The following is a 23,735-nucleotide window of genomic DNA, read 5'->3' as shown; positions in this document are numbered from 1 at the left end:
CATGACAACACTACATCTTTACAAAGAAAACAGTTGTGGCTCTTTTATTGTTTAAACTCTGATTTACAGAACCTTTAAAGAGCCGAAAAGCAGCTCCATGCATCCACACATCCAAACACGTCTGCAGCGTCACTGAGCAGGAGACTTCAGGCATGAGTTAAAGAGAAAGACCAAGAACAGTGCAGACTCCAAGAAATGAAGACAGTGTCACTGCATGTTTGTGTGTGTGTGTGTGTGTCTGTCTCTGTGTGAATGGTGGCTGCTCCCTGAACAGGTTTTCCAGGGAAAAAATATCCATGAACACTGCAGCACAGTCTACAGCACAGTCTTCAGGATTATACGCAAATATATCAGCCCATCTCCTCTGTGGGGTAAATATAGAGACTGTCAGTGCTCAACTCACAAACTAAATAAAGACAAAGTGAAGTGCCAGAGTCTTTAAAACAGGAGTCTGTGGTAGTTTACTGAAGACAGTTTCAGTGTCCAGACCACCATCAATAATCTTGACGTCCTCCTTTCACCTGAAAAGCCTCCACATCACTGTTCCTCAATATGCTGACATTTTTACTGATACTCTCCGATGACTAGTTATACACATCTGTCTTCATCAGTGAACTTTGAGATGCGAATTTTTAGCTGCATGTTGTCTCAGCCAAACCTATATTTCACATTTGTCAGAAAGTCAGAAATTCTGAAGTCCTGTCTGGAAATATGTCAGTAAATGCCCCATAGTTGCCATTTAAAGCTCCCCTCCACTCAAAAATACATTTTACTTATTTTTCTTTTCTTTTTTTTGTACACACTTTCTTAGAAATATTCTCTCACAGCCATTGTGCCAGCAAGTAATAATGTTTATTTTATATACTGTGGCACCTTTAACACAAGAAATACAGATTAAACCGCTTTAAAATAATTAAAGAGAAAGCAGGTATCTATTAGAAACTCACTGTGCATTACAAAATGAGGAGAAACTGAGGAGGAGGTGTCTCTGACTCCAGCACATATTTCAGAAGGAGGCCCCTTCAATACAAAACCAATGTGTGAGCAGCAAACTGTGCTCCTCTGATTATGCTTCAGGTCAAAACCTGCAGAGTGTGCAACACTGCAAAGCTGGATTCTTATTGTATCGTCTGAATAAGGTGACAGAGAGCACACACACACACACACACACACACACACACACACACACACACACACTTGTACTTCTATCTTTGTGAGGACACTCACTGACATAATGCATTCCCTAGCCCCTTACCCTAACCTTAACCATCACACCTGAGAGCCTAACCCTAACCCTGACCCTGACCTTAACCTAAACCTAATTCTAACCATAACTCTAAAACCAAGTCTGAACCCTCAACATGTGATTTGAAGGTGTCTCAAAAAGTGAGGACCGGCCAAAATGTCCTCACTTTCCCAAAATGTCCTCACTCTGTTAGTAAAATACTTTTTTTGGTCCTTACTATGTAGCAAGTACAAGTACACACACACACACACACACACAAGTCTGAGTGTTTGTGGAAGAGAGAGAGGGAGGGGATGAGAGACTATGTGCAGGCTCTGCCTTGACACAGAGACTGGACCGCACACACAGGTGGAGACAGAGCAGCATTTCCTGTAGCACGTATGACGACATCAGAACAAAGATCTTTGCAAAAATTACAGGTAAACTCCAAAATTCAATATCAGCTCAGAGGAAAAGTGTCACCACCACAGAAACATGGAGATACATGAGAGCATCACATCAACACACTCACAGCTCCCACTCTTCATTTCTTTATTTCACATACTCACCATTTATATCAGCATCTTCCTGTCAACTCTTTCTTTATTTATCCTAAACAAACAACAATTACACACACACACACACACACACACACACACACAGACGTACATTCTTTCTTCTTCTTTTTTTACCTGTTATTAAATTGTCCGAGGCGCTCTGGCAATAAATTCATGACAGTAAAGCATATTGAATTCAAATTGAATTGAGAGAGAGAAAGAGAGAAAGAGAGAGAGAGAGAGAGAGAGAGAGAAAGAGAGAGAGAGAAAGAGAGAGAGAGAGAGAGAAAGAGAGAGAGAGAGAGAGAAGAGAGAGAGAGAGAGAGAGAGAGAGAGAGAGAGAGAGAGAGAGAATATGATCCTTGCGGAGGAATCAGGCGTTAGGACCCAGGGGAAACCACACAACTAAAAAAAGCTCTTACCACCGTCAAAGTGGCGAAAAACAGTAAGGCATTGTGGGAAATTGGCGTCCGGAACTACAAATAAAAGACAATATCTGGCGGTTCAGAGAGGAGCAGTCAGGTGTGCGACTGCTGACGTTACCTGGTAAACAGCTGTAATACACATGATCAAAAAACAACTGGTTTTGCTTTGTTTATATTTAATTTTGATAAAATATATTTCATAGTTTTTTCATGTCTGAGGTTCAGTGTTTGAATGAAACGCACATTTATTTAGTCTATTAACTTCTTTAAATTGGCACAATCAGTCTTGAAAACGCAACCGTCACTTGTTGAACTCACCATCATATTTACGAGTTGCTCTGAACATGTCTGATTTGAATTGATGAAGCTTTTTCCATCGTTCATCATTCATCTTATTTTGAAGCGCACGGCCGGAAATCCCACACGCGTTGATCCGCCCGCCTTGACGCGGCGTCTGGCGCCCTGCGCGGTGCGCACTGCTCTGCGCTGCTCTCCGCCTCAGCGTCAGTGTGTCAGGGACCGTCTGAGCGCGCACACACAGCGCCCCCCTCACACACGCGCACTGACACACACACACTCACACGTGTACGCGCACTGGAGCCGGGAGGAGCGGAGAGAAGAGGAAGGAGAGGACGGAGAGAGCTCCTGGTTATTTGCCTCCAACTTCTGTCCTGTGTCCCTCTGTCTCTTCTGCTCCACCAATGCGAGGATTTTACTCCTGTTGTCTCCGTCACTGTCGCCGCCGTCCCGACCTGAGGGAAACCACTTTACGGACCCGACGGGAGCATGTGAAATAATCCGAACCTCTGAGCAACACAAGAAGAAACAAAGAGATGGATAAACGGAGTATTTCTCTCGCTCTGCCTGCAGTTTTCCTCCACTTTGCACTTTGGGGATTTACTGACGGACAGTTCTTTCCAGGTAAAGACATTTGTTTGTTTCATTCCTGGATTCTTTTAACGCCTCATTCAGATTTTCTGTGTAATTTGGTGACTGACTCTGAGTTTGGGTCGGTGGGTTCTGGACGGTGCGTTTCAGCTGCGCATGGTGACGTCCCGCCGGTCATGTTTCCATGAAACGCACCTGAAGTCCGTTTTAGCGCGTCATCAGTCGCTGAGTCGCAGAAACCTCATAAATCACCTGTAAACAGGGTGTTTGATGATGTGACTTATGAGGACCTGACTTATGAGGACCAGCAGCGGAGCTGGTAGCGTCACGGTTCACTGCTGGTGCTTCTGGGAAGTTGTGGACGCGTCGGGAGGTTCGCTCCATGGAGCCTCCTGTGCGCAGAGTGTGAGCAGCTGGGGCTTCGGTTGTGCCTCAGATGTGCTTTTCTGTTTTTATAGAAGTTAGATTTGACTCTGCTGGATGTGGGGGGGGCTGTGCGAAAGTGTCTGTTAAAGCTTCTTGTTTAAGTTTAACACGCAGCTGATTTCCACCCTGCTCCTCTCCGTCCCTTCCCGCCGCGGTCAGCTCTCCGCTGGCACTTGTTACGCGCCGGAGAGGTTTGCAGGGTTCGCGGGGCCGCAGTGTTTATCGGCCTTTAATCGAACCAGTCCCGATTATTGATGATTATTGATCGTCAGAAACGGAAGCTGGATACAAACCAGCCAGGACCACAGCAGTTTGCGCGCAGGCGGTTCTCTCTGTGATGAAACATAAATGTACCAAATTAAATTCAGGATCATGAATGGAGATGAAATCAGTGCAGAAGTCGAGACATTTAATGACGTGTGTGAATCTGTCTCTGGCTGCTTTGCAAGTTGAAACCTTCTTTTTCTGCCATTTTCTTTAAATGTGAGACTTTATCGGATCCGAGGTCTGAGTGCGCCCCGCACCGCAGCTCCACATTTTCACTCTTTCACACTGGACCAGGAGAAACCAGCAGCAGCAGCGGGTCGGCTCTGTGTCTGCCCCTCTGCCTCGGCACCTTCTGCTTGGTATTCATGACTGGTACGGCCACAAAAAGAGGCTACTTTGAAGGGAAGACTGGCTCTAAACACTGAGTCCTCCCTCCCTCCGTCTCCCTCCGTCTGTGGCTCCGGCTGGCCGCCGCAGCGCGGCACAGCTCTCCTCCCTCTCCGTGCGTAATGGTGCCGCGGAGGAAACGCTGCGCGTTGTGGTGAAATAAAGTGTCCAAGGGGTCGAATCAGTGCGTGGGTCGAGTCCTGAGAGAAAAAGATGTTTTCACAGACGAGTATGAGAGAAAAGTTTTAAACCCACGTTTAAGAAATGAAACACGGCTGCAGCTCCGTGTAGACTGATGGTAAATGTTGCAATGCATTGTGGTCCGTAGGGGGCAGCTGATATCACCGGCCTCTGACTTCATGTTCCGGCCTCTTACGGGTTGAAACTCAGGCCTTTGCTGGAGTTTTGTGCTGCGATGTGTGGAGTCTTCTGTAATGTCCCCTGTCAATACCTGCACCCTGCCAGTAACTGTGTGTGTGCGTGCGTGTATGTATATATAAATATATATATATATATTTATATATATATACGTGTGCGTGTGCGTGTGTTTGAGAGCAGCCAAGAAAGAGAGAGAGAGAGAGAGAGAGAGCGGAGGGTTATATACTGGTTGTTGTTTGCTCCTGAGCCGTTGGGGGGCGATATTGGCACATCAGATCTATCCAGCGTGACATACACACACACACACGCTCAATCTCTCTCTCTCTTTCTGTCTAAACCTCAGGATATCAGGAAACTGTCTGTGTGGTAGAAACACAACACCTTTGTTTTTGCTTATTTTTCATGAGTAGAAATTAAAGATCTTAAACTTTTTCAAAACTCACAAAAAGCCTCTTTCTCTTACATTTTCTTCATAAATGTGTTTGAATCCTCCCTCCACCTGACAGCTGCGGCTCATCAAGGAGCGGATTACACAGCATGATTACAGGTGTGCCTCAGGCTGGGCACAGTGCAAGGCCACTCCAACATGTGGAGTTTTATTTTGAAAAAAGAAATTTTTTAGACACTGAACTGTGTGACTTGGGCCACAGATGAACATTATTTTGGAGGGGGGGTCATGGCTCAGAAAACCTTTGTGCAGAGTTGATCAGGGTGTCAATGGCTGGACCGCTCCTCTTCAGTGGCTGTGTGAAGTCGCTGGATGTTGGCAGGAAGTGGATCACGTGCACACAGATCCAGATGTGTGACGACGCAGCCCCTGCAACAACCTGCGTGTGATGAACGGCAGGACGGCCTCAGGATCTCGTCACAGTATATCTGCATGTGTGTGTGTGTGTGTCTGTGTGTGTATCATTTGTGTTTATTTCAACTCATAAAAATTCATGAGAGTAAATACTAAAGTGTTGTGTTTATATTTTTGCTCAGTGTGTCTTGATTTGGTATTTGGTTGGGCTGTTCCTTTGTTCTTTAGTTCTGCAGCATCTTTGTGTCCAACAGAGGAAAAACTTGTGTTTGTGTGTTTGTGTGATTGTGTGACCGCTAACTACTAAACATCCAGTTGAATCTGGAGGTGACGACTAGGGCGTTGAGGTGTGTGTGTGTGTGTGTGTGTGTGTGTGTGTGTGTGTGTGTGTGTGGGGGGGGGGTGTGGGGGTGTGTGTGTTTTCAGGGAAACCAATTTACAATTTATATTCCACTTAATCGGATTTCTTTGTCAGTAAGTACGAAAGGGGGAGAGCATGTGTGTGTGTGTGTGTGTGTGTGTGTGTGGTGGGGGGAGGGGGGGGGGGCAACGATGGAGTAAGAGGTGGGAGGAAGAAGAGTTTAGGCACAAATTTAAGAGAAAAAATCTAAAGAGAGCAGAAAAAATGAAGGATGCCAGGAGAGGAATGGGGGAAGAAGAGCAAGAGGAGGAAGGAGAGGAAAAGGGGGAGGGAAGAATGGGATGGAAAAGAGATGAACAAACATGCTGTATGTGAAAAGAGTGAGGAGAGCAGAGATGGAGGAGTGGAGGAGCAAGGAGGAGATATGGTGAGAGGAGAAGGACCTTGAGGAGAGAGCAATAGGTGACAAGGAGGAAGGAAAGGTAGAGACAGGAAGGAGGAGATGAAAGGCAAAGAGGAAGTGAAAGGAGCGACTGTGGGGAGAGAGATAGTCCTGTCGGCTGTTGCCTCGTTCATCACTTCTGTATAGACAAGATGTAGCAGAGGAGGAAGAGGAGGAGGAGGAGGAGCAGAGAGGACAGCATCAGGAAGAGTAAAGGACGAGTGGTTGGAGGGAATGACAAAGTCGGAGGAAGACAGGAGGTCAAGAAGAGAAAAAAATGACACTAAGTTGATTATGTCTCTGTGTTATCGACTGTCTGAGTGGCTGTAATTGTTTCCTCTGCTCTGTGTGTGTGTGTGTGTGTGTGTGTGTGTGTGTGTTAAAGTGAGACAGCGAGAGAGCTTTATGACAGGGTGTCTGTCACCTGATGCCCCACTCTGTTTAGTATGCTGTCCATCCTCCCTCTCTCCCTCTCTCTCTCTATCTCTCTCTCTCTGTGAGTGTATGTGTGTATGTGTGTGTGTCTACCTAATCCACAGCACTTATTCTATTGGCCTGACTAACTGACAGCCTAATAGCAGAGCATGCTGAGTGCCGGGGCTTCGTGTGTGTGTGTGTGTGTGTGTGTGTGTGTGTGTGTGTGTTGGGTGCTAACAGAGTGAGATGGACCACTCTGCCGTCAGTGATCTGCACTCACACACAGGAGAGTGTGTGTTTTTGCAGGAGTGTGTGTGGAGCAGTGTTAGTGCTCGATTACATCAGGAAGTGGTGCAGGAAGCTGGGCGGCTGCTTGCACCGCTAGTTGGCAAGTTGTCATTGGTGACAAGCTAATCACTAAAATACCACATGCTAGCACCAGCTAGCAGCCTTCAAAGCTAGCTGGGCTGTGAGACCTCCCAATGGGCCGTGGTAGTGGCTCCCAATTTTTTCGAACTCACGTCCCACTTGAAAGTCTCAGAAATGTTGCCGGCAACCATCTGACCCCGTAATAACACCGAGGACAAACAGCGTCTCCTCAGACCACGTTTGATTTGGATGATAATGACCAAACACTCAGGAGTGAACTGAAAACAGGGGAAGCTCCGGTTTGCTTTTCTGTCTCTTCCTGTTCCAGATTCACTTTGGCACACAATCAGACTGAGTGTGTACAAACAGGTAGACAGTGTGGTCAAAGTGATCTGGCTGGTGACAACCTAAAAGTTCATTCGCTTAATACAAGAAAACCATGAAAGAGGTTTTTCAACAATTTTCATGTTTAATATATATATATATATTAAACAGTGTGTATATTTTTTTTCTATAATTACATTTTTTCACCATAATTGTACTATTTTGCTAATGATTGGTTGACCCACTTGCCGTACCTTTGCAGCCCATAAATGGACCATTTGCACAGTTTAACCTGCTGCAGAGTCCAACACTCATTACTCTGCTTTGCTGACTGTACATTGAAACATGTGGCAAATAAAACTGCTGTTTAGTGGCAGCATCACTTACACCTGAAACATAAAATACAGCAATATAATTATATTATCCCCACAGACGATATACAGTATATAACATTTTGGAAGTCACCTGAGCCCAAAAGGTGCTGAAGTAAGAAAGTAATCAGGCTTCAACTTCTCTCTCTTTACAAAACAGTTACTGTCACTTTCTTTCACTATTATTATCTGACTGTTATTCACATATTTAATGAATGAGGCCTTTGAGGCCGTTAGACGTGTTCTTTTCAAGCAGAGCCTGGTTCTAAGATGCGCTGACAATGATGTGACTGTGGTTGTGGACATTTGTTCCGTCGTTCCCGTCACTCTCCCCGTGTTCACCAGCAGCACCAGTGTGTGGCTGGTGTTGTTTTTCATCTTGTGAGTCTGTGTGTGTTTGTGTTATCAATGCAAAATGCGATCCTGCAAACACCTGCTGCAGCAGGAGCTACTACACAGGCAGGTGTTTACATGTCTGTGGACAGATTTTATCTCAGCGAGAGCTTCAAAACCGAGCAAGATGCAGCCATGAAATTTTCAGGTGTGTAGCTGAGATCAAAATGAGTTGAAAGAGTTTCAGTCTGTCTATGTACGATTAACTTTCAAAGACATGAGGTAAAAACAATCTTTGAACTATCAGGAATGAGAACTGCCAGTTTTTTAGCTCTGACAATGAGTTAACAATATTTCACGCAGTGTCTTTTGCTCTCATGGAGCCGGTTTATATAGGATTACATGCTGCAGCTTGGCTTCCTCTGTTTTGGACTCACTGCTTCCCCATTCTCTGTGAATTTGTGTGTCCGAGTTCATCAGAGTTACACTGTGTGAGAGGTGCACATAGACTACTTTACCTTTACCTGTGCATGAACTGAATTGAGTTCCCATTGACTTAAATTGATTTTGGCTCAAATGTCATTCTTATGAATGAAGGTGTGACTTCCTGCTGCACTCATACAGGTGAAGATTGATCACCAGTATCTGAAGCAATGAATCAACTTCCTCATCCAGCTGTTGACTATAATTCAGTGGAACATCACTGTGATTAGAATAGATGTGAGGTCTGTAAACATAGGGGCATGTTTACTTGCAAAAACTTTAGTGTTATTACAACTGAAACGATCTGTTTTCCTCCCTCTGTGCGGTTTGATTGAAATGCTATTTGTCTGCAAGCTCATGGCCAGTTATCAAAGTTTTAGTGTGGAAAAAAACCTCCAAAAATAACAAGAAAGTTATTTCCCTGAGTTCTCCAGTGATGGAATATGGTGTCAGACTGACAGTTGAAAACTGAATGAGATACTATGAGCAGTGAACGGTAGCATGGCTTTGAAAAGCACATCTAATGGAAAGACAAGAAAAATGGATATTTAGTCACCCGGAGGGAGAATTTGCCTCCTGCATCGACAGAGCCAGCAGAGCTCACAAAACTCAATGGAAACAAATGTACAGCTGCAGCCATTAAAGAGGCGTGTTCGCACTAAAGACACTGTCTTAAATAGCCTGAGGATATTTGATGAAGTGAGTGCAGTGAGTACTAAAATGCACACGGCCTGAGCATGAAAAGTGAGAGAAATCACTTTCCTCACCTGCAAAGGATTCAGCACGAGATGAGCAGGAAGAAGCAGTTCTCAGTGGTCTCAGAAGAGAGAGCTGTGGGACAGTTTGTCCATCTGTCTGTCCATCCATCCGTCCATCCATCCATTATCTGTCGCTTATCTGGGGATGAGTCACGTTGGCAGCAGGCCAAGCAAATTAGTCCAGATTCTCTCCACAGCTGCGTTTCCAGAGTAAACAAGATATATAATCTGGGTCTACCTCTAGGCCTCCTACCAGTTTGATGTGCCGGAACGATCTGCAATGGGAGGTGCCCAGGAGGCCTCCTAACCAGATGCCTCAACGACCTCATCTGGCTCCTTTTGACTCCGAGCTTGCTCCGGATGTCAGAGCTTCTCACCCTGGTTCTAAGTTGAGCCCAGACACCGTGCAGAGGAAACTCCCTCAGGTCACTTATATCCACGATCTCATTCTTTCAGTCACTTCCCAACACTCATGACTGTAGGTGAGGATGGGAACGAAGATGGAATGGTAGATGGACTAACTGGGGCACCCTCCTGGAGCCAGATCTGGGGTGCACTGCATTGCACTGTGGGCTGAACCCTGGTGTTGCAGAACTCACTTCACAAGTGTTCCCCTGATCTGCCTTTTATTAGGAAAACTCGAAGTAAAGATTCACAGTGAAGGACACATGTACATATACTCACCACATATGTATTTCTGTGTAAAAGTGCTGGTGAGAAGAGTCAAAGTCCAGGATTTAAAAGTTCGTCAACGTATGAAACTCAAAATGTTCTCCAGTTTTGCAACTTGCATGTCGACCAAAAGAACATTTTCAGATGTAATTTGCTTTCTCTCCTTTAATTCAGTAGAGACAGACAAACCCACTGCATTCGAACATCTTTAGTAAAGACATGTTTCAACTTTGTGGTAGAGAGCGATTGATACCAGTGTTCAGGAGTTTCATCATAGCAGCAGAAACATCAGGAGCTCTTCACCCAGGCATCTGTTTAGCAGTGATATCCTAAATAAAAGATATGCCTGGTGGACACTGACACTTTTATTATAACAGGTTAAACCATTAATTACAGTTAATTTGTTCATTACATAAATTATACAGGGTGAATTTTACCGCAGCCCATAAATAATACAGCAGTCATAAATGATACAACAGTGCATCCAGAAACTTAATTACACACAATTCAGAACTGAGCAGGTGGAAATGAGGTGGAAAATGTTTTTCCAGCCTCCAGCCTCAGGGCAGGATGCTGCATCAGATGTTCATCTCAGGTGTTTTATTGCACTTTGACTCTATCTTCAGACAGAGTGGCTTCAATAAATACAGCTTATGCCTCATTCAAGCTCTCAGAAGTTACAATAAAAGATTTTGAGGTGACTGGATTGTTGGGAAATATGTGTTTAAATAATTTAGAGAAGAGCAGAGCTGGTTCCTCACCTTTTCTGAGATGGAATCTGAATCATATTAATAAGGCCTTCCTTACAGGGAAATACAGGGAGGTTTAAGCGTTAGAGGTCAAATTGAAATTTCTGATCACATAGGTCACTGCTCATAAGCTTTACTGAGTTTGTACAAACCCTAAATGTCGTCACAGATCAGAGCAACATTACAATATAAGTTTTACTGAAGAAAATAAGACAAAAGCTGTAAAAAAAACCCCCCAAAAACTGTCAACGATACTCTCATACAACCTGAGGAGAGCCTTGATTTAAATGGTGTGTGAACAGCAGAAGCATGTGGTTTATTTAGCAGTCAAGCAGTTCAGATTACAACTGTTTACATCAAGAATTTTGAATACTTAAACTTAAACTTGCAGAGATCGCCACTTCCTGTGAATACGCAGCCTACATCCTGGTTGTTGGAGCTTGTATAGAAACCACAGATAGAGCTGGAAGGAAATGGAAATTCAAAGTTACAATCCAGAGCGAACTGGGAATATCAGAGCTAGAACTGTCGAGAGTCGTTGTCTCAAGAACGTCAGTGTTTGAGAACCTCGACAAGGCCCTGCTGAAGAAGAGGTTCAACTCATTTCTCCAAGTTTCAAACAGCAAAACAAACATGGAGACAAATCAAGTCGTGATTGAGCTGATTAGAATGCCGGAGGTGTAGAACATACATGGTGCGGTACATGGAAAACTTCCTTTCCTCTAATTAAAATAACTGCTGATTAATGCAGGAGGTCTTAACGAAGCTTAACAAGGTTTCAGAGTAATTAATCCATATTTAATAGATGATGTTAGGCAAGAGAAACTGAGAGGGCTGCTTAGTCAGCTGAATCAACATGGGGGGGGGGGGGGCATGAGGAAAAGAGTGAGGATGAATGGCAGAAAGGAAATAAAGGAGGAAATGAGACAAATAAGTGGGTTGATGGAATTACGGAGTTTAGCTGGAGGAGAGAGAGAAAGGGAGAAAAAGATATTAGATCACAGCTTCATTCACTTTATTCTCACAGTGACTAAATTTAATTTATGTCAGCCTGAGTGGGAGGTCTGACCCACAGATGTAGGCAGAGCCACTCCCAAGTGGTCTATTAAAAAAAAACAAAAGAAAAACAGTTTCTACAAAATCATCCAAATCTAACTCCACAGATACAGGTTAGAGGAGCCATTGTTATTCATAAAGATTATTATGAAGTGTAACCATGACAACAAAGATCGCATAATGTTGAGGAAGTACTTATTTTAACCCTAATCACCATCTTTACCTAAACCTAACCAAGCCATGACCGTTTATAACTGTAACCGTGGTAACCAAGGTCTGGTACGCCTGCTGCCCGATGGGTCGTATCAGAGGGTTGGAACAAATGACCTGATTTCCTGTTCAGGTTGGAGGACGAGTTGTGGTTTAGATAACCTGGTTGTGCGATTGTCTGACTGCTCGTGCTTCTTTCTCTGGTTCGTTATCGTTACCATCAGAAATGATTGTGATTGACAAAATGATGTGAAAGGTACAGTGACGTCATTTTTCTCTAAAACAACAAGGTCTTTACAGGATGATGAGCAGCAGCAAACTACAACAACATACAAGAGGAGAAAGAAATGATTACAAGAGAATATGAAGTTAGGAAAGAAGCAATGAATTAAGAAAGAGGTCTGGATAGAGAGAGAGAGAGAGAGAGAGCAACAGACAGATGAGAGCAAACATCATAATATTTGCCTGTCAGTTGGGTTTTGCCTCTTGTTATTTACACACACAAACACACACACACACAGCAATTCATGTAGAAGCCAATTCACACACACACACACACACCAGGGAATGCACACACATCCTCCCATGATGGAGCAGTGTGAAGGTGCCAACCATCTTCTAGTTGTTTACAGACTCTCATCTTTACACACACACACACACACACATACACACACAAAGTACACTCAGAGCAGACAAAAACACAAGAGCGCACACTTGACTAAAATACTGCCAAGTGTACACAAACGTAATCCAGCATCTGCTCACCTTCCTTCTTTATGTGTGTGTGTGAGATTTTTACCCATTCATCCACTCATTCATCCATTCATCTGCTTGTCAATCCATCATTTCATCATCCTTCCCTCCATCTGTCAGTCACACAGAGCTGCTGTGAGGACGTGCACATGTGTACATGCTCATGTGCATTTAGAGTGTGTGTGTGTGTGTGTGTGAGCTCGGACTCAACACTGATTATCTGATAATTGCCTCAGTCGTTGCCGGTGACAGGAAACCATGTCTGGTTAAGTGATACAGACAGACAGACGGGTAGACAGACAGGTGGACGGACAGACAGACAGAAAAACCATTTCCTCGGCTGGGAGGCTGCTTCACCTGTCACTCACAGCGAGGGGAGAGAAAGGAGGAGTGACAGAAAGAGATAGATAAGTGGGGGAGATTGGGAGGGAAAAGAGAAGGGAGCAAGATGTGAAGCGGCGAGGAGGAGGTGGAGAGAGGTGAGAGGAGAGTGATGAGAGCGACTGGCCGTGGAGGATAAAGGGCAGAAATGACAAATGATGGGAGGATGAGTGGGAGAGGGGGAAGAGGAGGAGGAAGGACGCAGACAGGCTGGAGAGAGATGAAGAGGTAAAGACCTCTTCATCACGCAGCCTAGATGTGTTGGTGATGTTACATGTCATCCTCATGTTTGAAAAAGTGACCACAGTGACCTTTTCCATCACCGCAGCAGTTCAGGCCGGACATCCTCACATTTCTAACACATCAGCGGCTCCTGTCTGAGCTGAACACTGTCACAGGGACATCACATCTTTTTCCATCTGCACGAGATGTGTAACCTCTGTCTGCAAAATAAAATCAGTTCAAAAACAATGAAATTCTATGAATGAACTCATTTGAAATTTTCAAATTAAAGGTTCATCTTCTGCCACATCAGTCAATAAAGACATGTTTTAGAGGCGTCTCTCGTGTTTACAGTGGACATTAATTAAGGCATCAGTGGCAAGTTTTATATCCATAATTTATGGATCTTGAAAAATACAATGACTGAGAATGAGATATTATTTCACAAACCTCCGGCAGTTCTCCATGGTGGTCCTGGCATGCTTGAATAGAACTGTTATGGAACATTAACATAACAGAGATGTCAGTTTTGCAGATAGATGAACTCCGCAATGCTACAGACTCCATGTCTGAAAAAAGCTCCAGCGCCACAGAAAAAGACAGCGAGACAAACAGGAAGACACAATGAACACAGACAGCGATGATCTGCATTTAATCTGTGTCTCTGTCCTTTTCTCTCTGTCCTTTTCTCTTTCTCTGTGAAGCGCCTGTTTGTTACTAAACATGCTATAAATAAATTCACATCAACTCTGACTTAATGGAAAGCCAAAGAGCAAAAGGCATTTCGACTGTAAATAACACAGAGCCCGCTGTGCATATTTTTAGATGAAAGCTCCGCTCCAGTGAAGTCTTCCCACCTGGATGTGGAGGCAGAGAGAGGAAGAGACAGAAACAAAGATGCACCATACATTCACAGTGTTGCAGCACTTTGTGTTCAAGTGCAGCTTGTAGTTTAATAGATTATTTTGGCTTTGTTTGGTGTGATTAGTGTTGCTACAAATTACTCATGTTGGTATTTTGATATTTTTTTCTTGCAAATTCAAAATTAAGGCAAAAACCTTAAAGAACAATTTAATTTCACTGCAACTTGTAACCTTTAAAGACGCTATTAGTAAGTTTTGCTACTGCTGCGTAGCCAGCGTTAGCATTAGCAGCTGTTTACTCACCAGTGTTGCCAAGAGCTTCAGCCTTTGCTGTATTTACAATAGGACTGTTATAATTAGTCCTCTGAGCAGTGCTACGAGGACACTACAGTGACTATTGGAAAGTGAGCTGAACATAGTCCAGGCTGGTTGGTTAGCATGCTAACTTCAGTTGAAGAAAAGAAGAGTTTCTTTCCACCGCTGCAGACAGCTGTTGGTGAGTTTGATGCTGAACTCGTAATGTTTCTTCTAGACTGGTGAATAAACCGCTGTTAATGCTAATGGCAGCTATATAGCAATAGCAAAACTTGCCTATCTTTCAAATGGAAGCAACCAAACTGCCTATTATGAATTACTTGTGAGGGAACTGTGCACTAAAACAGTGATCTTTGGTGCGACCCATCAGAACAATGTTATTTTAGACAGAGATGAATTTACACTTTTTTGTGTCCCTTCATGATTTAAACAAAGCTCTCTGAGGAAAGATCATGATCTCTCATCACAGTAATAAAGAGTGATGCTGAAGGAGAGCGGGGGATATGAAAGACAAGTTAGATTTACAAGGCATGAAAACTTTGTGTACATGTCCTCCTCTGGACTGAATTAGGTGGAATCGTGAGTCAGAAAAAAAACATTTATGGGCACAACCAGTGTAATGTAATACCTTTTTTAACTTTAGGAAAGTGTAAATAATAGTTGTCATGTAGGAGAAAAGAGGGTTGCATTACAAAATGCTTTTCAACCTCTCTCCACAACCTTTGAGAGAATAGGCAGCTCGTGCTTGTTACTAGTTGAGGATAATTGCAGAGCAGATGCTGGATGAGACTTTGTTGATGGCTAACGCTGAGTTATGAATCATGACTAATTATGAATATACTTTAAGTCCTCCACAGTTGTATGCGGTGAGATAATGGTCCATTAAAACACTCTTAACATGCATTGGCCCACATGAAACAGGTGCACGACCCATTTTGGCTCCAAAAGTGTAGTCTGAAATAGTCTCATCATTTTAACTCAGACTTGAGTCCCAATTAAAGCCAGAAACACCCATCGACACACTGATGCTCCTAATTGTTAATCTGATCATTCTCAGCTTCAAAAAGGCTCCACTCACTGTCCACATCAGTCCTGGTCTGTTTCACAGCAGGTGGGGGAACACACTTTACAGAACTCTATAAAATAAAACCAGTACACGTCTCTGTCATGTAACCTGAGACTGTTATTATCAGAAACAATTATATGATGTCACCATCATATGTCGTCGGGAAGACACTGACTAATGATGCCATCCTGTTGAGTCGGGACATCAAATCTGAAAATGCTCATAAAGATCATTTTAGGAGGCAATCAGCAATTCATTTAGTTACCTGAGCACAAAGCCTGTCACTTCAGCTCACTTCAACCACTCTGATCTTATTCTGAAAGTGCTGACAGGAAGTTGTGATTTGTATCTTTTCACCACTTTGACCATTCTTTTGGATGTTTATCCGCTCATGGCTACTCTTCGCCCACAATGCTGTTTACAAATTGTGTCGTCCCACTTCCTGTTTCCAGGTTCTGCAATGCAGCAGTTTTTCTTTGAAATATATGCTCCCCTCAGCCTTTGTCGGAGCTCTTATCTGCACAAACTTTTCTACCTTAGCCATGCTTGTTCATAATATTTCAGCTTGTTTTTCCTGCAGTTTATCGCTTGTTATTTCTTAATCTGCTCTTCCATTATGTCACTACTACTTTTGATCAGTCTTCCTGTGTAACTTCTAGAATATTTCAGCTGCAAATTATATAAAACCCGTTCGTGTCTAAAGTCACAAGTGACTTCCATAAGTTTTGTTTCACTGCTGCAAAGCAACAGAGGCTGCATCTATCAGAGAGCCATAGTCTTATTCTATCATGCTGTCAGTCTGTAGCCCAGAATAGCATGACTGACTAAGGAGCAACAAAACCCCCCCAAAAAAACACAATACGAGCAGCAGCAGCGACACATCGACCGTGTGTGTTCCAGAGCAGATACTAACTGTGCCATGAGAGCAGCACTTTCCCTTTCTACAGACGGGAGAGGAGAGAGATAACAGAGGGCGATTAGGAAGAGGGAGCTTTATGGATAGATTGAGATAGGAGGTGGAGGGTGGGGTGAGCAATGAAAGAGGGAGTGACAGCCCGAGATGTAAAATGAGAGAGATAAACAGAGAGATGGAGAGAAAGTGACAAGGTGAGAGAGAAAGAGAATGACACAGTTATGGAGAGTATGAGGAGATATGACCAGAGTGAGAGATAAAGAAGGATGTCCTCAGGTAAATAGAGGTAGAGAAAGGTCAGCAGAGAGAGAGAGAGAGAGAGAGAGATGTCAACAAGGGGCAGACTGAACAATAAAGAGAGAGAGAGGGAAAAAAAAGTTAGTGAAAGAGGCTCTGTGAAAGAGAGAGGTGGGGAGTGTCTTTTACCTGGTCTGAGTTTGTGCTGCTTATCATTTGAGTTCTGGCCTTTAGCCTTTAGCTGTGAACTGGTTATAGTGATTTAGCTGCTAAAGTTAGCTGACCAGGCTAACGTCACACAGTCACATTCAAATACTGTAAATTCTTAACATAAAAGCCAGTGTTCAATGTTAGCTTAACGTTAGCATGGCTGGCTAATGTTAGTCGACCACATTTACGGACAGGATTGACTGTTGTGGGCTATGGATGCTCATTAAACTTGTTCAGTCCTGAAGCACAGTCTTACACACACACACACACACACACACACACACACACACACACACACACGTGGGGGGACTGCAAAGGAAATAGAAGAAAATATAGAAATGAAGAGGGGGTGTGATAAGAGGAGAGAGTTAAGTATTAAGGAGTATTAGTGCAAGTGTGAGCCATGGACAGTAATGAAGTACCCTGCTGCTCAGTAGACCACCAGCATTGCTGCTGAGAACGTGTGTGTGTGTGTGTGTGTGTGGCAGGAGGAGGAGGCAGCTCTAGGAAGGTAACAAGGCTCTCGTCTTATCCCTCTTGAGGTCCTATTAACCTTTGCTTAACATTCACACACACACACACACACCCTCTTCTTTTCTGACTGTCCCACTCAGACACACACTCTCATGTTCTCTTTTGTTTCTCTCCATCTCTCACACACACATAAACACACTGTCCTCACTAAGGAGATTTAAAAGCTGGTTAATTGGTTGGCTGAGGCTAATTTTCTGTTCAAAGTTAATGCCACCGTCACGCATGGCTCCCTGTGGAGAGGGTCAGAGTTAGGCTGGCTGGGTGTGTGGTTGTGTGTTTGTGTGTTTGTGTGTTTGCATTATGTAGATGCACCTCTTTTTTTTTAGCTGCGTCCTCTATAAGGACTATTATGCAGCGTGCAAACCCTTTGAATCAGCTACTATCAAGTACACATTTATAAAGCTTTTTTTTTTTTTTAGATGAGTGGGATGCAGGAAAATTTCATAACAGGCGGAAACAAGAGGAGAGCGAGGTCAAGGAGAGCCGCACCATCAGAAACACGAGACTTGTGTGTGCTTCAATGGTGTGTGCGCTTTACTCTGGAAGAAGAACAGCTGGATGATCAATGGTGTCCCGGGCTGATGGAATAGAGCTACAGATTCAGGTTACAATATGAGCATTAGTAGGCATACACACACACACACACACACACACACACTCCAAAAGGTTTGATATGAGGGGAGAGACAGATGAAAGCAGATTGTGCAAAGCTTTCATTGTGGCCTAATTCTTAGTGACTATCTTTAGAAAACTGTGAAGACTTTCAGTGAAGTTCTCGGTGCTTCAGTCTGGAGCGGTGCTTTGATACGGCTCCTGAAACTTTCCCCGAACATTTCAGCCTCTTCCTACAGGCCTCACAACTCTGTGGAACATTGTTCTCTCTTGGATAGCTGCAGATTTGAGTTCCTGAGCCTGGATCTTTCTCTCTGAACTATTTGCTTTAAAAAGATCAGTAGAATCATGAGGTAGAAAGACTGAGGACCTTCAGTGGAAGGACACACTGCTGGAGGTGTAGACTGTACACAGTCGGACCTCCAGTTCCACACAACACCACAGAGGAGAGGGGCTTCTTCTCACTGGTTTCATGTAGTATCACTGAGCACAGTTAGAAAAAAAACGACTCCTTGTCCTTGAAGGAGACTTGTCTCTGCAGGAAGGTTCCTCACTGATGGAGTCATAATATCCTGCGCTGTCTGGACTTTTGTCTGTGATCTATTGTAAAATGCTTTTTACTGTGTAGCTGGACGACGTAGGTATGTCCTTCTTTATGTTGGTTCATTGACGTTGCTTTTAAAATAACCTTCAGTACTGTAACTTCACATACGTTTGAAACTTTAAACTCATTTGAGCGTTTCAGTGAAATATCAAACATAGACATGGACTTTATCTCTGGCTGCCATGTGTGATGGGGAATACCTGAGGTCACAAGTTTACAGAAGTCTACAACACAAAAAAAGTGATTTAACAATCATGCTGCATTTTGTCATCATGAAGTGCACAAAACAAGGTGATTGAACAAAAGAAAATAATGCTTCCTTTGGCTCAAATTTACAGACCTACATACAGAGTAGGTTTAATATGAGACACACCTGTAGGCGTGTACCTTAAAAGTTTACTTGTAGTTTTTTGTTGGTTGAATTACAGCTCAGATTAACTGGTTCCAGTCTTATTTGACCTGTTTCAGCAGCTCCTCAGCGCTCACTGCAGATTGAACAGCTATGAATACAGCATCACTCAAATGCAGTTAAGCTGTAAAGCAATCAGGAAGCAGCAGGCCAGATATGTAAATAGCACGCAAATGATATGCAAATGAGCCCTGCCGTTTACTGAAAGACCAGTCTGAATATTCAGTTTCGACTATTGTTCCTGCTAATGAGGCAAGAAAACTAACGAGCTAAGGAGGCGGCTAAAGTTAATTCAATTTCTGGAGAATGGATTGTCCCTGTTATCAGGTGAACGATGAGAGAGAGAGAGAGAGAGAGAGAGTTTCATGTTTCAGTGATATCAAATACAAACTTTGACAGTTTCTGAAAAGCTGTTTCCATTTCCCCCCCTCTCCTTTATCTGTTTTACTCCTAATATGAGTTTTTTTTCTTCTTTCTCTCTCTGTCTCACTCTCGTTGTCTCTCTCTCTCTGGGTGATCAAGGTTGAGATAAATGGGTTTGGAAAGAAGGAAGTAGAGCACCTGGTTAAAAACTGACCTCTTGTACAAAAACGAGCTCATAGATCGTCTGTGCAGCAGCTTCCTAGCAGATTTCAGGTAAACACTCAGAGAAACCAAATCCTGCAAGGTTGGATGGTGGGTCCAGGTGGGTCCAGGTGGGTCCAGGTGGGTCCCGCACACAGTCACACAGTGACTGTGTGCGGGTGTTTTCCCTTGTGGGAAAAAAAAGAAACAAGATCAGTGTGTTGTGATGAATAAAGCTGACACCACCTTCAGGGTGTGTGTGTCTGTGTGTGTGTCTGTTCCACAACCTCCAGGCCGTGTGTAGGCCTGCAAGGTCACAAACTGTCTTCCCCCAAGTGTGAGCGTGTGCCTCAGTCTGAATTTGTTTCGATGGACTCACTCTCTCTCTCTCTCTCTCTCTCTTTGTGTGTATGTGTGTGTGTGTGTGCGCGCGCGCTCCAGTGGTTTTCAACAATTTGCATTTAAAACCCAATGGTTTTCATTATAGGACCTGAAGAAATATCCTTGATCTTGATTTGTCTACACACACACACAAAGGTTCTGCTGAAAATGGTTCATATTTGGAGAGAGAGAGAGGGAGAGAGAGAGAGCGAGTGATAAATGACTTTTGTTCACACTGCCACACGCTAGTGCTGCCCTGGTGTGTGTGTGTGTCCCATTGAGTTTTTGCTTATTACTGTATGTTCTCTCTTGTGTGTGTGTGTGTGTGTGTGATTGGCAGCAGTAATTGGTGTCAGGTTGGTAGAGGAAACAGTGAATGAATACAGTCATGGAATACTGATACTGGCTGTTCAGACATTGAATACCAAAATACACACACACACACACACACACACACATACACGCACGTATACATTGACTGACCTATAAGAAAACGATCGACATGTGTTCAGACAGAGGTGTGATATCAGAGAAGTTCATAAGTTCATAAGCTGCGTTAAAGTCTAAAGCTAGATGTCCATGTGTTTTTGATGATAAGCAGGTCTGCAGAGGGGTTCTGTCATGTGAAACGACCCACACACCTTTGGGCCTCACAGTGCAGCTCAGTTACAGGTGAGATGGTTTCATTAGTGTGAAACTTCATTCACGTGGTTATGCTGACAGTGTGTCTGTTTGATATGACTCGAACATGTGATCACACACTGAACCGCACACGCATTGCCTCAACCATTTAAATGAGCATTCACACACACACACACACACACACACACACAACACACACTCACAAACACACACACAGACACATCTCTTGTGTCTGGAAGAGTTGGAATTTTCCAAAGATGTTGACATCAGTCTGACAATCAAAAGTCATGACCCTCTCCTTCTGCCTCTCTCTGCGTTAATTGCTATATAGTTAATTGCTAAAGAGCATCCAACAGTCAAAACCAATTGTTAGCTTAGCTGCGCTGCAGAAAGGTTAGGAGCTGCATTAGCATTTAGATGAGCGAGAGACCCAGAGAGAGAGAGAGAGGGGGAGGGAAGGCAAGAGAGAGTAATTATACTTTGCTCTGTGGTTCACATTAGTGACTGGTTGAGTTTGTGTGTGTGTGTGTGTGTGTGTGTGTGTGTGTGTGTGTGTCTGGACATGTGATAATGAATTTTCACACATTGCTGTCTGCAATTTGTTTACCTGCTGTGGAGTGTCACTTACCTTTGTGTGTGTCTTTGCACGTGCATGTGTGTGTGTGTGTATGACCATCCAGTTGTCAGGTTCTGCTAAGAGATGCAGATATCTGATGCCATATGACCAAAAATTACTTTTCTGTGTTTGCACTTTCAAACACTTTCCAAAAAATCTTTAAAAGGCAAAATCTGTCAGGTGAGAAAGTTTCCCCGGGTGTTGATGTTATTTAGAAAGAGTATCACTGTATTTAAAATACAGAGGGGACCTAAAACATTGCTGATTGCATTAGAATAGATTTACAGATACCAAACCTATACTTCAATATCTCACCTGTGAGAATATAAACTCTTCTGGGAAAACAACAGAGTTGTTTTTAATTTTGTCTTTATACAAGGCAGTTCATCCAGAGATGTTTTCAAAACTCTCTGATTCTCACACACTCTGGCCAAACATCAGAAAGGTCTATAGACTCAGTCTGGCCCTCAGAATGATTGCAATACAAGGACACACACACACACACACACACACACACACACACAGGTCCACAGTTAGTAATATCGTGGTATCGATAGCACCTTGCAGTTACGTGACATTTGCATTGCAGGTTAAAGGTTAATTCCCATTAATACTGACTGATAAACCAGACCTGACTTATTGATCGCTCCCTCTCTGCCCCCCCCCCCCCCCCCCCCCAACCCCTCGCTTCCATTTCTGTTTTTCCTCCTTTTTGTCCTTTTCTTCTTCTTATCCCTGTCTGCAGCCTCCTAATACTCCCCCCTCTCTCCCTCCCTCTCTCCCCTCCTCCCCCCCCTCGCTCTCTCACAGGATTATTCCCTCCCTCACTTTATTTTATTATCAGCTCTTCTCCAAGCAGAAGGAGCCGGCTGAAAAAAACAAGAACAACGACACCATAGAATCTGAGAGGGAAAAGCCGACATAGGTAGATAAAGCAATAGAGGGAATAAATAGAAAATGAAAGTAAAGGATCAAGGGAAGAAAACAGAGAGAACAAAGAGAATTTAAAGACAAAAGCAAGGAGGCTGTAAGGCGATGGGGAGAGGTGGGAGAAAGAAATATAAAATATCAACTTATATTGATGAAAAATCAATTTCACATAATAAAAGTGAGAACAGGAACAGAGGGACAAATAAAAAGAAAAAAGGCGAAGAGAGGAAGTGTCATGAAACAGAGCTCTTAGCTACTGAATCCACTTTTTATTTGTATTGAAAATGAAGTAAAACCATCTTGACTCTATCACCCTTCCTCTCTTGTCCTCTCTCTCTCTTTCAAGTGTCCACCCAACACACACACACACAACACACACACACACACACACACACACACACACACACACACACACACAGAATCACCATACTGTGTAATTTGATAACACCCATCTGTGCTTGGGCATGATTATAGGTAGTAAAAAAAAAAGATCCCGGTGATTGCATAGTAATGTGTATGTGTGTGTGTGTGTGTGTGTGTGTGCGTTCACAAGTGCTAAAGAGGAAGAAAAGGCTTCTTTATATTCAGCATGCAGGTGGTACTTTCCACTGCAGTCCTTTGGCTGTTATCATCAAGCTACTTTTATGTGTGTGTCAGTGGGTGTGAGACATCAGTGCACTGTTGTGTATTTGTACCTGGCAGTGTGCTGATGGATGACTGCTGGGTCCAGGTGTGAGTGTGAGTGTGTTTGTGAGTGTGTGTGTATGTGCGCCCAGTTCACAGCCCAATTATGATGATGATTGTGTTTATAACCTATTAAATGTGTGAATTTTCACTTAATCTGGACTAAAAGGGGGATGGACTCATTTTTGTGACATTGTCAGTGTTTCTGTGAGTTTTGAGTTGTTTTTTTTATGTTACAGAGAGATAAATATTTGATTTAGTGAAGGCTAAAGAGAAGATGTGATATTTTTTTTTATATGTCAGTATAATATAACAATTGAGGTAGAAAAATCACATTAAAGATCACTATGGTCAACATATAATCTAATATCAAAAGAAAAAGAGTCGCTGTGAAAGTGGTGCCGAGGCTTGGGCATTATTCAAAATGTAATTTTCATTCCAGCCCAAGTATGGTGATATACGATATTATGGTAGTTATAATATAATTATATTGTTGTATTTAATGTTTTTTTTCTATTTTTATTAATACACAATTATATTATTGTAGTTTATGTTTCAGGTGGGCTCAGGTGATATCCCAAATTTAATATATTGATATATTCCAATCCAAATATCGTGATATAATTGCAAGGGGGTTATAATGTAATAATATTGTTGTATTTTATGTTGCACTCAATAATACTTAATTATATATATTTTTTAAATGTTTTGTGTATTTTTTCGTAATATATACAATTACATAATTATATTTTATAGTTCATGTGTTTTTTTAGTAATATCTTATTACATTTTACATTTCAGTTTTTTAAATAATATTTAATTATATAATCATATTTCAGATTTTTAAATATAATATATATTTACATTGTTATATGTAATGTTTCAGGTGTTTTTTATTT

General features: G+C 42.9%; 1 protein-coding gene across 4 annotated transcripts in view; it reads left to right on the top strand.

Annotated features, from left to right (window-relative positions):
• Nucleotides 1-2,833: 2,833 nt before the first annotated feature.
• Nucleotides 2,834-23,735, top strand: part of ptprt (protein tyrosine phosphatase receptor type T) — a 317,399-nt gene continuing 296,497 nt past the window's right edge. For all 4 annotated transcript variants that reach the window (XM_071493994.1, XM_071493993.1, XM_071493992.1 and 1 more), the window contains exon 1: nucleotides 2,834-3,128. In XM_071493994.1, the coding sequence (XP_071350095.1) occupies nucleotides 3,041-3,128 (88 nt within the window). In that variant the 5' untranslated portion in view covers nucleotides 2,834-3,040. The remainder of the gene's footprint in view (nucleotides 3,129-23,735) is intronic.

Source organism: Trachinotus anak, unplaced genomic scaffold, assembly GCF_046630095.1.
Source record: "Trachinotus anak isolate AG129_WGS33_773 ecotype Australia unplaced genomic scaffold, CSIRO_AGI_Tana_v1 ptg000013l, whole genome shotgun sequence".
Classification (NCBI taxonomy): Eukaryota; Metazoa; Chordata; class Actinopteri; order Carangiformes; family Carangidae; genus Trachinotus; species Trachinotus anak.
Note: the sequence above shows the minus strand (reverse complement) of the source record. Positions and strands in the feature narration are given on the sequence as shown.